This window comes from Miniopterus natalensis, chromosome 3, assembly GCF_054644295.1.
Source record: "Miniopterus natalensis isolate mMinNat1 chromosome 3, mMinNat1.hap1, whole genome shotgun sequence".
Classification (NCBI taxonomy): Eukaryota; Metazoa; Chordata; class Mammalia; order Chiroptera; family Miniopteridae; genus Miniopterus; species Miniopterus natalensis.
In genome coordinates, this window is record NC_142083.1 from 31899998 (window position 1) to 31916154 (window position 16157).

The 16157-nt window shown below is 45.6% G+C and overlaps 1 protein-coding gene across 2 annotated transcripts in view; it reads left to right on the plus strand.

The window, feature by feature from the left end:
• The first annotated feature begins 847 nt into the window (after positions 1–847).
• Positions 848–16157, plus strand: part of RGS7BP (regulator of G protein signaling 7 binding protein) — an 86498-nt gene continuing 71188 nt past the window's right edge. For both annotated transcript variants that reach the window (XM_016198758.2, XM_016198759.2), the window contains exons 1-2: positions 848–1071; positions 1926–2092. In XM_016198758.2, coding sequence (XP_016054244.1) covers positions 907–1071; positions 1926–2092 — 332 coding nt within the window. In that variant the 5' untranslated portion in view covers positions 848–906. The remainder of the gene's footprint in view (positions 1072–1925; positions 2093–16157) is intronic.

The window sequence follows — 16157 nt, forward strand, 5'->3', positions numbered from 1 at the left end:
TTGCCTTACATCTCCCTTTGGAAGTAAAAGCCTCGCTCCCTCCTCGCCTTGAGCTCTGATCGTCGGAGAGCGAGGCCTCGAGCCCGCACTAGTTGATCTGCAATCCCTGTTTTCGGTCCCAGCATGTGACAACGTGCTCCACTCCGATGACACTTTTCGTTTCTAATAATAGAGCAGATGAAGTAATATTGCAATTGATGTTCCGGGGGATGTGATTGGATAAGTGCATAAACTGTGGAGGCGAGGAGGTTGCCTGGACGGATCACATTAGCGGCCCCGTCCTATCCACGCGCAGGACAGCGCACCACGTCAGCCGGACCGATTCCCCGCGTCCGCCAGTCCCGCCACCGGTTCATTTGGGATCCTCACCCGGACGGGCCGTGGAGACGAGGGATCGAGGCGGCCCATTAGAGCCAATTGCCCGCTCCGGGGACGGCCAGCCCTTCCAGGCCTGGCGACGGGGGAGGGAGGGAGGGAAGACGCTGGAGCTGGAGCGACGCCCCCGCCCCCCACCTTGCGGCGCAGGCTTTGAAAGCGGCTCCCTCTGAATGGAAACTCCGAGCCGCCGGGAGGCGCGTTCCTTCTCGCCCAGCCCGGCGGTCTATGCCGAGGGGAAGGCGGTGCGAGCCTGCGCCAGCGCCCAGATCCCGGGACGGGGCCGGCGATGCTGCTGAGCAGAACTTGAGCGAGCCCCCTCCGCGCTCCTGGCGGAGCGATGCTGCAGGGCGCCGCCGGCGCTCCCCCGGCTCTCCTCCAGGCTGAAGGTTACCCACCCGCGCGGCCGGCCGCAGCCCCGTGAGCCCGCGCCCGGCCTCCTCCGGCTGCTCGGCGGCGCGCAGGGCAGCGACTGGGCCGCCCGGCCGGGGCGCACTGCACCAGAGGCTTCGGCTCGCTGGATGTGTATGCATGAGTTCTGCACCGAATGGGCGCAAGAAGCGCCCCAGCCGGCCCACCCGCTCCTCGATCTTTCAGATCAGCAAGCCCCAGCTGCAGAGCGGGGAGTGGGAACGCAGGGGCAGTGGCTCCGAGAGCGCCCACAAAACCCACCGAGCCCTGGACGACTGCAAGATGGTAGGTGAAGACTGCGCCTTTTTTTTTTTTTTTTTTTTTTTTTGGAGAGGCGGTAGGAGAATCGTGTCTGTGAATCGTTTTTTGCTTGAGTGCCAGCCACTCCCCCACCCTCGGTTCCTCCATGCCGATCACGTGCACAGGCACTATTTTTAAATCTGCAGTCCCCTAGATTTAGGGGTGACACCCCGGTGCTAATGGCCCCTCAAAGAAGTGCCACAGCCAGAGTCCTGAGGTCGTGCCTCTGCCCCTCTGAGAATGGTGGATACGGACGACGCCGTGAACTGGCTTGCGCACCCGGGAGGGAAAGGACAGGAGGGGGTGCTGCTTTGTGGGGAGATTGTAGCAAACAAACCCAAGCGGAGCACACGGGGCGGTGCGCTCGCTGCGCCGAGATGGGGAGGAAGGTTCCAGCGCAGAGCAGTGGCCGGCCCCTGAGCGGTTCAGTGGCCCCACGGGACGTGAACGGTCTGCCTGTTACCACCCCCTCTGGCCTCTGTCCCCACCCCACGCAACTTCAGATTCGTGATGGACGCACGCTCCACAGGCGGGCTCGCGGCGCCTCTCCAGCGCCCCGGGAGTGGCGACGGTAACCTCAGACCTGCCTCCTCGCTCCTCAGGAGCGGAGTCTGGCCGGCGGGGGCGAGTAGGTCTGGAAACTTACGGGCGAAAAGAAACACTTGCCTAGGACAAAGAGAATTTACCATCTTTGTGCCTTAATCCTGAAATAATTTGTAGATTTTTAAGCTGGAGATGGGGGGGGGGGACTCAAGTGCCAGTGGAAGCCTGTTTATGTACACCAAAAATAGGGAATTGTCTGATAAGTGTTTCCTGAACGAAACTCACTTCTTTTCCAGCTTGTCCAAGAGTTCAACACGCAAGTGGCCCTGTACCGAGAGTTGGTCATTTCTATTGGGGACGTCTCGGTCAGCTGCCCCTCGCTCCGGGCGGAAATGCACAAGACCAGAACCAAAGGCTGTGAAATGGCCCGGCAGGCACACCAAAAACTCGCTGCCATCTCAGGGTAGGAGACTCTTGGCATTATTTGGTAATTCATATGCAGGGTGCATGCATATTGACATCTTTATGGTGGCCAAGGCCTCAGAGGTGAACTCTGCAAATGTGGGGTTTTGACCAATCACCCTGAGATCAGGATTCTCTAAACAAACAATAGGCCAAATCATACTCCAAGGTAGTGTAATCATCATGCCTCAAGAGTATTTTGTCATCTGCGGCTAAACATCTGCACAAAAGGCCTGTGCAGTAGAGAGAAAGTCTTTGGTAAATCCCAGATTTACTGAACTATTTATACCATGACATAAATTCCTATGATAGCATTTAAAACAAAATCCCTACAATAAAATCTTGGATCTAATTTACTCTCTTTGCTCTAGTATACAAAAGGGAAGGTTTTTGTTGCTGTTTTGTAATATTTTTGTGCCTTTGGGGGGGATGTAATTGACATATAGCATTATATTAGTTTCAGCTATATAACATAATGATTTAATATTTGTATACACTGTGAAATGATCACAATAAGTCTAGTTAACTAACATCTGTCACCATACAGATTATTTTTTTTCTCATGATGAGAACTTTTTTTTTTTTTAATATATCTTTATGGATTTCAGCGAGAGGAAGGGAGAGGGAGAGAGAGAGATAGAAACATCAAGGATGAGAGAGTCATTGATTGGTTGCCTTCTACACAACCCCCACTGGGGATTGAGCCCACAATAGGGGTATGCACCCTGACTGGGAATCAAACTGCAATCTCCTGAATCTCCGGGATCATGAGCAAGGCCGGCAGGGCTCACGACGAAAACTTTTACTCTCTTAACAACTTTCAAATTCGCAATACAATGTTAGTGATTATGAATGTCATACTGTACATTACATCTGAAAGGGAAGTTTTAATATAAGAAAACTTTTTAAAGATTGGGATAATTCACAAATCTAACTAAACCTAACCTGTTCATGCCCCCCAGTTATTTTTATGTATTTTTTAGCACATTTATGGATTTCCAAGCTTATTTTAGGTGATAATACAGTGAGTAAAAACTCCCTTGGGACTCTATCCGCTTCTTCCTGATCTCTCAATATGGGGGGAACAATTAGTCATGGATTTTGTTAACAGTTCCTATTTTCACATAAGTACATACAGAAAGGAAACACGGAAACTTTTATACAAATACAGGAAGTGTTTGGTTCAGCCTGGATATAGCCTTTATCTGTTTACCTGTGTGGATATGGCTTTATCAGAATGCACGTGCAAGTTAGACTCACTTGATAATGTTGCAGAATGATCACTTGAAGGAATTATATCTAATTTACCTACTTGAAAGGACCATTCTTTGCCATCTTTAATGCCAGTATTATGCATAGTGGCTATTATTGGGATATAAAGATTAGAAAGCCATATGTTGCCTCCCTTAATTACTAGTTTACATTTGAAAACAAGCATTTTCTACCATGAAAATAGATACACTCTACTAATCTCCTTGAAGTGAGAGAGAAATAAAATGTTACAACCCTACTTTACTCAGTAGAAATATTGAAAAGCCTTAGCCCTTTCTGTTTTAACTGTAATTCTGTACTTAGCTGGAAGTGAATCTGGGAGTGACTCGAGAAGGTGGAAGGAAATTAAGTGTTTCGGGTGGGGGAAGAAATGCAGCTGTGATACATACCAGATAAGAGTGGAGGAAAACAATCAGAAACACAAAGGGGAATAGTGGGGGATTGAAAAATGCTAGAGAAACAATGATTCAGAAGGGAAAACAGGTTTAGAACAGATCGTTTTATGCTCAGGGCTAAGGAGTAGCATCTTTGTAAACTTTTTGTCCAAGAGCGTAAGATGAGGTTATGTCAGGATCCCTTTAAGCTGGAACTCAAATCGATGACACGCTCTCATCAGAGAAGGCGGGCTGGCAAAATGAATAGGGCGTTCAGTTTAGTTTATTTTGCTACACACCTGAAATTCAGGTTCTCCTAAGGGTTTAGGAAAGGAAGATCCTGAAACCGATGGCTAGAAGTTGAGGGGTTTTGAGGACTTGAGGTGGATTTTATTTACAGGAGGGGGTGGCTGCGTAGGCCCTTTGCTTTTTGCTTACATGCTCTGCGGGTTGGTGTTATTAGGGGCAGTTTTATAGGAATTGGTGGGAAAATACATCGTTCTTAGAGCCTTGCAAAGGTAAGGCCAACTCTATGAAATATTCTAGGGTGGAATTTGAAATGTTTTCCTCCTTAAAATAATAATTAAATACAGTTTAACCTTCTTTCTAAAAAATGACAGCAATATAATTGAAGGAAATCCCTTTAACTGCTCACCCTCTGGGCTCCGTTAATGAAAAATGTAATTCCCTGAGCGGAATTCCGTTCCTGGTGCTGCTAGTTATGTGGGCTCTCGTTTCAAACTTGACGCGAAGGCTGGTCGGGAGGCTGTAGTGTTCATTTTAAAGTTTGAAGCAGGATGGTTAAGTAAAAGCAAAGGTTTCTAGGTAATGTGTGGAGAGAAAGTCTGGATTTTTTGAGAGCCCATTATTTGCCAGCACAACCCAGCTAATCCACGGAATATTCCTCTGAAGGAAGGATTACTATCTTAAGCCTACAAATGGGTCTCAGAGAGGTAAAGGCACTTGCCGAAAGCCACAGACCTCAGAAGTGGCGCAGCTTTGCTCCAGCCCTCCATTTGTGTGTTTCTGAAACCCACGATCTTTCCTCTGTATATTGCTGCCATTCAAAAAAGCGTTACGTAAAAAGCAACGAAGTACTGAGACATGCTAACATATGGATGAACCTCAGAAAAAAGTATGAACAAAGCCAGTCACAAAATACCACATATTATACCATTCCATTTATATGAGATGCTCAGGGAAAGCAAGTCTGTAAGAAACTGAGTAGATTAGTGGTTGCCTAGGGCTGGGAGTGGGAAAAGGGAGTGACTGCAGATGAGAATGAAAATGCTCTGAAACTGAATAATGGCGATGGTTATGCAACTGTATATTTACTAAAAATCACTAACTTGACAGAGAGAACTAATTTAGCACAAAAATGCATGAATTTTAAGGTATGTAAAGTATTATGTGTTTTTTAAGAGCGTGATCACCATCACCGTAATTAACATTTGCCTTTCCTAAGCTTCATTCTTTGCTACATATGTCGCTTTAGTGAAAGGGATATGAGCTATAAGGGATGGGGGAAAAGAAAACTTGGCTTTCCATGTATTCAGCGGGAGGCCAGCCTCCCTAGCTAAGTGCCAGCATCTGCTGTGTGTGGCACTAGAGGTGAGGGAGAGGGCCCAGTGCATCACTCATTCCTTTCCAGCAAGCACCACTCCTTTCCTGTCTACCACCTGGCTTGGGGCCAGAGGAGAGAGACAGGGCCGAAGGAGGGCAAGATAAACAGAAAGAGAAAAAACAATGTATCCGAACTAAAAAAGCCCACAAATGCTCCATCCCTTTCATTCCTGACCAGTTGAAAGCCTCAAGGACCGGTGACCGCAGAAGAAGAAAACTCAGACAGTGTTTCTCATTAACTGGCCGAGGGTATGAAGGGCCATCTTCACAGACACAATGGAAACACTTTCTCAAACTGTGTCTAGATCAGCAGAAGTCTGGATGGGTATGGTCTTTTCTTTCAAAGGCATCTGATGTTTCCTGGACTGAGCCAGCCAAGTGAACCAGAAGTCTCCTCTCACTGCTCTATTTACCTCGGTTATTGTACCTTGGCCACGCGACTCCCCTCCTAGGTATTAAAGCTGAGAGGGGCCTTAACAATCATGTGGTAGAGTGGTCCCCACACTTCTTTTAGCAGCAGAATCCCCCCTTCGATCTAAATGTGGAAAGCCAGAATTATAAGGCCGAAGTGGTGTTGCACTGCAGTGTGTGTGTGTGTGTGTGTGTGTGTGTGTGTACCCCCAAATGACTTCTGAGACACCTTCAAAGAATCTCTAGGGCTCCATGGCACAGAGAGAACTAATTTAGCACACCACCATGTTTTATACTCGAGGAGTCTGAGATTCAGAGGATTGAAGTGACTTTAGAGGTGATGTGGCCAAGTATACATGAGGATTTTGCAGTGAGGCAGACCTGGACACAATAATGACTTTTTTGACCTTGATGGAATCATATTTAATTCTCTGAATCTCAGCTCGCTCACCTGTGAACTAGGTGTCATGCTCACTCATGTGGTTGAGAGGGATAAGGGAGCCAGGTATGCGGTGCCCAGATTGTCCATGGCACTCTGCCAGTCCGAGGCTCTCACTCCCTGCTCCAGTGTCTGTTCCATCAACCACACCACATCCTGAAAACGAAGAGAGAGGAGCACAGCACACAAGCTAGGAGTGACCTAGAAGAACTAGCGTCCTCCAGCAAACCCGAGAGATTGTGCTAAGGCTGGTGGGCTGGTGGGCTGGTGGGTAGGATTCCTTTTCCTGTACTGCTTCTGTGATGTCTACTGCACTGGACTTTCTTCACTGCCTTCTGCTTGTGTCTGCTGATGACAGTGAAAGTGGAGTTCAAGTATCATCATGTGAGAGGCAGTATGTTGTGTGATGGGAAAGAGCATTGATCCTAAACCAGATTAGACCTGGATGAAATCCTGGCTGTACCACTCATTAGGGATACATATGTACTAATATACAAGTTGCTCCACAGGGTGGTAACTGGTAGTCTTCTACAGTGGTTAAGTACATAGACTTCGGAGCTAAACTGCCAGTGTTCAAATTTCATCTGTTCCATTTGTAAATAGTTTGATCATGGACACAGATATTGTTTCTCCTTGCCTCAATTTCCTGATTAGAAAAACAGGGTTAATAAGTAATGGGACCAATGCATGTGGTATTGTGAGCATTAAGTTAACATCCCATCAAGCACTTAAAAGACAGTAGGTGCCATTATTGAGTCTTAGTATAATTAAGAATAAGATTTATAATTATTCATAAATTATAGTGGTGAAGATACATTTATATAAAAATATATTTATCCATCACATATTTTTCAAATAAATATTTTGGCTGGAATAAGTTTTTGCTTACCTTAGTTTCTTACACTAGCTTCTGATGAATTTTCCAGGTGGACATTTCCCAGATAGTAAAGGGCCTCTTCCTTAAAACCTTAAAAACAATACAGAGATGCAAGCGTTCAAAGGTAGTTAGGTTTAGAAGTGTTTCATTTGTATAAGTCGGCCTGGATGCTTCATAAATAATATGACATTTATAAAATCTGTTGTGGTGTAGGCTGCGTGACACTGGACAAGTCCGTTAAGCTCTGTACATCTCAATGAGAGGGTTGAACTTGAATGACTGTGAGTCCTGTGGCTGCATTGTCCCAGTGTCCTAAGTTAATTCATGTAGAATCACATTTGTTTACAGAACAGAGCTATGAAAACACAAGCACTGTGGAGGAAGTTTGAAGACTGAATTCCAGAAATAGTTTGTCACGCTGTGAACACAGTATGATCACAAGAAGAATCTTAATTTCCTGATGGCTTTCTGGAACAATATAATGAATGTCCTAGAGACCCAGACCCACAGATTGCAGGCTTTTCCCTCCAGCAATTATTTTCCTGACCAGTCGTGCCTATGTTCTTCTATTTTCTCCCAACATCTCTCCTCGTGTTCTTTCTTCTATTTTATTATTTCTTGGCGGAGGTCTGCGTTAGTTTTATTTGATTCCTATTTGGCCTCTCTGCTCTATTTCTTCCAGGCCCACTTCTAGCTGGTTCTCGTCGGTTCCCTGTTCTGTTTCCTGGGAAGTTGAGAGGTGGGAGAAGGGGAGTAGAGCCCGCAGCCCAGTCAGCACTGCTCCTTTTGAACATCTGGGCTGAGACAGCGGTAGTTACATGGGCTGGTGGAGTACCGAGAAGTGCTCGGTGCCCCTGGAGGTGGCTCGCTCAGCTCTCTTTGCTCCACATGCTGGAGGAGGCCTCAGGTGTTAGTAACAGAGGCCTGGCTGGCAGGCATGCCAAGCCACCCACTCTGTCCTGTAGTCTCCCTTCCTATTGGTGTTTTTGTTTTCAAATGTTTAACTCTCACTGGTCAAACAGTGAAAGGGGAGTTATATCTGCACCAACAGGATTTGCCACCCATCAGCTATAATGCTGGGAGGACAATTCTGTATTAGTTTGCTAGGGTTACAGTAACAAGGCGTCACACACTGGGTGGCATACACAACAGAAATGTCTTGTCCCTCAGGCCCAGAGGGTAGATGTCCAAGATCAAGGTGTAGGCAGGGGTGGCTCCTTCTGAGGGCTGGGAGGAAGAATTTGTTCCTCTCCTCTAGCTTTTGGTGATTTGCTGGCAATCGGTGGCTTGTTGAAGTACCTCTGCCCTCATCTTCACGTGTCCTTGTCCCTGTGTGTGTGTATCTGTGTCCAAATGTTCTCTTTTTATATGGGCACCAGTTATATATAGAATTAGCAGTCCACCCTACTGGAGTAGGACCCCATGCTAACTTAGCTTATTACACCTGCAATGACCTATTTCCAAATAAGGTCACAGTCTGAGGTACTGGGGGTTAAGGCTTCAACATATGAATTCAGGGCAGGGAAGGCAGACATCATTCAACCCATTGTAAATTGCCCTGAGCCATCTAAGGTACACTTGGGCTTGTTTTGCCCAATGGGGGTGGAGTTCTACCCAGAGCTACATTCTCTCTCAAGGCTTTTGCATGAAAACGTCCCTGTGCCCAATGTTTCATCATTTGCAAGACTGTCGGGCATAATAGGGGTGGGGACCATGACCCTGGAATGGAACGCTTTCTGTATGGAGTGGATGTGTTCACAAAGGTACTAAATCCCAACTGTGGTTGGCATTTTGCTCTCCCCAATGTACTTACTAGCATCTGAAGGTGAAACAAAGATCGTACCACAGAAGAGAATACTGGGGGAAGTAGGAGACTTATCTTACAGTCCATGTAGAGGGCATTCACCTTCTCCAGTGTGCGTGGGAGAACTGAGCAGGTCGTGGTCACCTGGCAGTGCTCATACGGCTGCTTAAGGACCATAAGCATACTCTGGAGTAAGTGACAAAGTACTGACTCACAGCAGGTTAAAGAAAGGTGCCATTATTAGTAACAAAACTAAATGTGATATGGAATCCGGACGAGTGCTCTCCCCTTGCTCATTGAAGTTCAGCCTTGTTATGTTTGAATGATCTAATGACTTTCACCTTGCTAGAGCCTTCTTAATAGATTTCCCAATTAGAGAGAAAATTAGGCTCTAAACCAAACTTTAGGAAAATTTGTCACTTTATTATTCTACTGTGAAGTCCAGGAGGGCAAGGCTGTGCTCATTCATGTTGGCACCTGAGTGGTAAGCTCGGCGAGGACATGTGTGTCTTGTTTGTTCATTAAGGTGATTTAGTATTTTGAAACCTACTCTTAAAAGAAACTGTCTTCACATAGACTTTAGTAAGAAATTAGATAGAAATTAGATTAGCTTACATTTTAGGACACTTCTATTATTTGACAGTTTGTTTTCTGGTTTATAACTGTAATGCCACTGTGTTCATTTTTAAACCACAGAGGGCTTGAAGAGCATACCTAAGATGGATTTCTGAGGCATAGGCACTCATTATGACAATGAATCAGGGGAAAATGTGTATTTTGGAATTAGTCCTAAAGTAATTATGTCTAATTGGGGTTATCTGATAAAATATCAGCCTAACCTCTGTCTGCCTGGTGGCTTTATATTGAATTGTTAAATAACCATTTTCCATTGAGATCACCTTTTAAAGCCATCCTTTAAACTTTTAGCCCTTAACCGTTTAGTTGTGCCTCATCCCAAAAATATATCTGCATAAATCATAGCTCCAGTGTGGTAACTGTACTGCTAGTCCATTTATTTCTTCTGCTCTTCAAGGCATGACAAAACAAACAAACAAACAAACAAACAAACAAACAAACAAAAAACCATTTCTTTGCTTGTTTAAATATATATATTTGTATACAAATACTAAAATTTGTGAAATAGACTTTTGTTAGGATAAAGTGTCTGAGCCTTTAAATAGAAAGGCTGATTCAGCAAATAAAGGCTTTCCATCTAATGGGAAACACTCGACACTATCAGTTTAGCAAAAATCAAGTTAACATTTGCAGTTGTAGATATATAGTAAACTAGTAATCTACACCAATTTAACTGAGTTGGAGCAAAGGAGGAAAACACACACTAACCAGAAGTCAAACCCCTAGTGTGTTCCTCGGTCACTAAGAACAAACATCTTGAAGCCCCCAACCCCGACCCCATCAGTTACTAAGTCCTGTCGTGTTTTGTCCTTTGTCAGTGTATATTGTCTCCTTTTATTCTCATTTCTCTGGCCACTTTCTTCGTCTTAGTTCAGAATTCTGTCCCCTAAGCCATCAACTATTGTACTGCCTCCCAGTTGGTCTCTTTACTGTCAGTGTTTCCCCTCTTCTTTTCAATTGATTCCCTAGATCCAGACTAATCCTAAGAGTCTTCTCCGATCTCATCACTTCTTTGCTTTAAAATTTCCAAAGATTCCCCGTTGTCTAAAGCGGTCTTTCTTCCGATGTGATCCCTGGATTGCTTGTCTCAGAATCACCTGGGGTGCCCTCAGACCTAAAGAAGCAAAATCCCTGAGGAGTGAGGCCTGGAAATCCAAATTTTTAACAAGCAGCGCCCCATCCCCCAGGAGATTCCTGAACATGCTCAATAAGACGCCTGTTGGCCTGAAGCAGCGATTCTCAGCCTGAGCCGCACGTTGGAGTCACTTGGGAAGCTTTAAATATTGCCGATGCTTGAACTCCATCCCTAGAGTTTCTGACTGAAATGATCTGGGATGCAGCCTGGGTACCGCGGTATTTTTTTAAAGCTCCCCAAGTGAGCATCTTTATCAAAATGGATTATATTTGGCTCCATTTAACTGAAAATGCAGAGGAGTGGCTGCTTCAAGGCACCAGGGTTTGCCCTCTCACGGAACAGCAGCCCTGGAACGGGCAATTCAGAAGTCGTCTCGTTGCCCCATGAAATCATCATTCTGTCACCCATTCTTAGTTTCTGGCTTCCGTCAGCCTTGCTCTAGGACACAAGATACGACAGGAGCCCTAGCCCATCAGTCCAAGTTCCAGACCAGGAGGAAATGAGAGGCGAAAGGGCCCACGGCCCAGCCGGGTCAGCCGCCTGATGCGGCCCCAAACAAAACCTCTTCCAACGCGGGGCACACCTAACCTCGGGGAGACTGGGAAACGCATCATTTGTCCTTGTCACCCTGAATAAAAGGAGGACTTGGCTACTAGGAAAAAGGAGAGAATGGAGACTGAGAAACAACTAACACAGTCCGTTACAGCCCCCGACCTGTGTGCCTGGGCTTATCTTTGACCATAGAACTTGTAAATTCTTTACCTACTCAAACTGCTTTTTATTTCTTAAGTGTGTTTAACAGGATGGTCCTATCCTATTAGTCTGCCTTTATGGTTTCTCTGTGTAAAGGCATACTCTTTAGCTACTAAAAGAAGGAATTTACTCTCCCAAATGTCAAGGCCTTACTTGCTGTCTCATCACAGCCCACCATGATCCTCACAGGGAAAACCAGAAAGGGGCAGGGCTCTCAAAGGAAATGAGATTGTACTGCTTTTAAATGGACTCATGGAAAAGAGAAGTGGTTCAGGACACCACTTGGGAGGGCAGGAAGTTAGGCAAGGTGACTTTGAAAGGGCTCAGATATAATTTTCACAAGGCAGGATGTGAAATGGGATAGGGCCTGCAAGGATATAAGGAGTGGCACTCAAGAAATCAATTTTAAAAATCTACCTGAGATTGAGTGGGACTCTCTAACCCATAATTCCATAAGTTATAAACCTATTCCACCGACATCTATGACAGTATTTCCTATGGGGAAAATATTCATTTCCAACTCTGGAAGTTGTCTCCTTCTCTGGGAACCTATTCATAGAGCATTCACCCTATGCCTCATGCTCTTTTAGGTGCTGGAGATACAACAGTTCTAAAAAGAGGCAAGATTCCTGCATTGATGGTAGGATGATGGAAAATTGCTATAGCCTGAATATTTGTGTCCCCACCAAATTCACATGTAGAAATCCTAATGCCCAATGTGATGGTATTGGGAGGTGGGGCCTTTGGGAAGTGCTTAAACCCTGAGGGTGGAGCCCTTGTGAATGGGATCCATGCCCTTATAAAAGAGGCCCCTGAGAGCTCCCCAGCCCCTTCCACCATGTGAGGATGCAGCGAGAGGGCACTGGCTATGAGCCTCAAAGAAGGTCCTCACCAAACACAACCACGCTGGTGCTTGTCTTATATTTCCCAGACTCTAGACTGCGAGCAATATGTTTCTGTTATTTATAAGCCACCCAGTTCATGATATTTTGTTATAGTGCTCACATGGGCTCAGACAAAAAGAAACAAGCAAGAGAGAGAATGTTTTAAATAGTGATAAGTGCAGTGAAGACAATAAAATAGGATGATACTATTAAGGAATGATGGATGCGGTGTGGGAAGCTATTTTCAGAGAGGCTCCTCTGCGAAAGTGACATTCTAACTTGATGGCTGACTTTGAGAAGGGATCAGTCATGTGATGATCTGAGAGGGGAGCATTTCAGGCAGAGGGACTAGCAAGTGTAAAAGTCCTCAGGTGAACCGACCCCGGCATGTCGGAGAAGAAATAAGACTGGATTATCAACTTGGAATTATCTTCATCTGAAAGTGACACAGGAAAGATTTCAGTGACTTAATGAAACACATAGGATTCCTTTTTCTCACATAATTAAAAACCCAGCGGTAGGGATAGCAAGTATTGGTTCAGGACTCAAGGATATCAGGACTGAGATTTCTGTAGCCCTCTAGGCCTTTTCCTCAAGGTTCCAAGATTACTGCTTCAGCTCCAGACATTGTGTCCATGTTCCAGACAAGTAGAAAAGACAGAAGGCAAAAGGCAAAGATGTAGCCAATTAAAGAAACCTCACACCCATTTCCATAAACATAGAGTTGTCTGGGGCTATGTTATGGGGCTTTCCTGGCTACAGGTTTTATGATCTGATTTACATACATTTCTCTCCATAATAAAAATGTTCTCTAGTGAGAACAAAAATGCTTCAGTCTGGAAGCCAAAGCGATGCTTCCTGACACATCCTTAGCAAGACTGGGGAGAATGTCAGGATAGGGTGCTTGGTGGGAGAAGTGAGGAAAAGGTGCTGGAATGGAGAGAAGGGAGCGCAAGGAGGTCCCTCAGCACCTACCTCTCCTTCCTGCCCATTTCCTTGTTAGTTTGTTTGCTCCTCCATGTATTCATTTAACATTGAACACCTACTGCGGGCCAGATACTGCGCTAGGCTCTGAAAGTATAAAGATAAATAAAACACGGCCCCTGCCCTGGAGGAGCATATCACCGAGAATCTGTGTAGGTACAGACATATAAATAAATCATTGCAAAACAGTGTGGTCAGTGTTATTATAGAGATTTGTAGAAGATATTGTGGAGGCATAAAGGAGGTGGCAGTCAGCTCTGCTTGAGTGGGTGTAGCCAGGAAAGAAAATTCATAAAGGGCATGCTGCCACTTAGACCTGGCTTTGAAGACCAAGTAGCAATGTCCTTTCTCTTTTACTTGTGTGGCCCTGGGCCTCCTACAATGAGTGAACCTTAGGGGACACTATCTGTCTGTCCTGAACTAAGGGGAGACAGAAATAGGAGTTCATATGTGTGGAGAAGCAACTTATGTGCTGTACCCTTTGAACATATTACTTCACGATTAAATGAGTTCATCCGAAATAATATTTGCATAGAATCCAGTGGGACAGTGCTTTTAAAGTTTGATGTGTTTATTAAGAAATGCATTTACCTGCAAGTAACAGAGACTAGCCCACAGTGGCTTAATCACAGAGCCAACTATGTTGGTAGGTGTAGGAGCTGGGACTCTTGTGGGTGCTGGAGCATGTCAGCACTGTTGTTCTAGTGATGATTTTGACTTTTCCCTTATGGTTGCAAGATAGTGATCCCGTCTAAAGCAAATGAGGGTCCAGGGTTATTGCCTGATTCTAGATGAGACACCTGGAAGCTTTCCAGAGCACCAGCATGCTAGACATTTTTTAAATCTCCATTTTGTAGTATATTGAGGTTCAGGGAGTTGAGGTATTTAGTCAAGACAATTGATGGGGCTGGGATTTGGACACTGGTCTCTCTGGTGCCAGAGTTTTTATTCTTGGTACTATGCTGAGCTGTTTTCCCAAAGACCCCTTTCTTTCTCAGAGTGGCCCCAGGATTGGCAGACATGCTTGCCTCCCTCCCACTGCCACAGACTGTTGTTTCCACTCAGGGTCTCTCTCCTCCCCTGGACCCACTTCAGGACAAGGACCTCTTTAGCCAGCCAACAGCTGATTTGAGGGTTTTAAGGTTTCCTCAGCTTGTAAGAGAAGAAGAACAGGAAAGAAGGGGAAAATAACCCAGTTATGGCCTTACTGGAGCTGCCAGTAAATGAGAATCAATCTTGGCTCTGCATTCTTGAGGCCTCAGCACTTCTCTCTGGGCCCCCAATTGTTCAGACTTTCTTCCTCCACACGATGTCTACTCAAATTGCTCCATCCTTGGGTGTCTCCTTCTTGCTAGTTTGTCCGAGCAAATATTGGAAATGACCACATTGGATCAGACTTGGACCCAGGTCTGGGTTTCAACAGCCGACCTGCTCCTTCCCAGCGGAGGGCATGTGAGGAGGAGGGAGGGACACACCGTCATCACCAGTGACACTGGCCACCCAGGCCCACTCCAGGACATCAATGGGTACAGGGGTGAAAAGCAAAATGGAAGTTGGGGTGAGGAGTGGTACTCAGTGCTGGAGGGGCTCAGAGGAGAGGCAGCTTCCCACTGGGGTGGTGGGAACACTCAAGAAAGTTACATTGAGGCTGGGTGACCAGAAAGCCTCCGAGGAGGTGAGACTGGGAAGAGATTCCCAGACCAGTCGCAAAACACCATTTCTTCATATACCCAATCCCTTGTCAATAAATCCATAAGAGCTCCTGTTTCTCAACAAATGGAGTTTAAAATCATAACAGGAAACATCCAAATTGCCCCCCTCATGGGATTTTCAGTTTTTGGCCAAAAGTATGGCTTGTTAGAGCTTCAGGCTTGGAGTTTTAGACTCATTCCCTTAGCGGGACTAAGTTTGAAGCAGTCCAATTTGACTTCCAGTGGTTAGTTTCGTTCTTGCTATCTACTCACTGAGCTGAGGAATTACTAAAGGGGTTTCTCTCCTCTCTGTTTCAGGAAACAGGTAATGTCTGATTTTTCATCGTTCAGTATCATTCCATCACTGTGGAAAGGCCTATTTGTCTTAGAATTAAAGAATAAACCACACCTCCCCACCTGCACCAAAATATTTCTGAGGATGAAATATATTCTAAGCTACCAAGTCTGTTCAGACTGAGTGTGCCTTTCAGTTATTCCCTAAATTTCAGTGTTAGGTATTATACAGGCACCGGTGCAGATCTGATGTGAAAATGTGAAATGAGTTCAGATATCTACTTAGGTGTAATCTTTGCAAAAGAAATATCATCCCAGTTCATTCTGGGACAGTCGTGCTCATACTGCAATGTTCTCAAAGCATTCCCCAGCTTCTGAGGGGGCAGTTCTGTGGGGTGTAGGGGAAGGGGCAGGAAAGGAGCATGTTCAGCTGGAAAGGAAGAACGAAACTGGGGAAGGAGGAACTAATCTGTTCTTTGGGAACTATGTTGATTCAGCAGCAGGTACTGCGCAAAGATAAAGGAATGAGGTTGAAGGAGAAACGAAGGGGAATGTACAGCCGCAGGTTGTGGTTGGAGGCAGTGTGGAATTCAGGGTCTCCAAACTCAGGTCCGCTGGGGCCCAGGGGGGAGAGGTGGGAAAGTGAAGAGGCTCAGGCGGGTCCTGTGAGCTGGAGAGCACAGGTCTGCAGATACGAAGCAGGCAGCCGCCGCCCAGGTTGCATGGCTTGCTGATTCCCAGATGGAAATGTGGGCCAAACGTGCCATCTTTTTGCTTTTTCTTTCCTTAAAGGAATCCATGAATTCATGTTTGTGTGTGAAATATCACAATTTTTAAATGTTGGCCGACAGAAAATATTTGCCCACCAAAAGTGGACCTCAGCCACTAG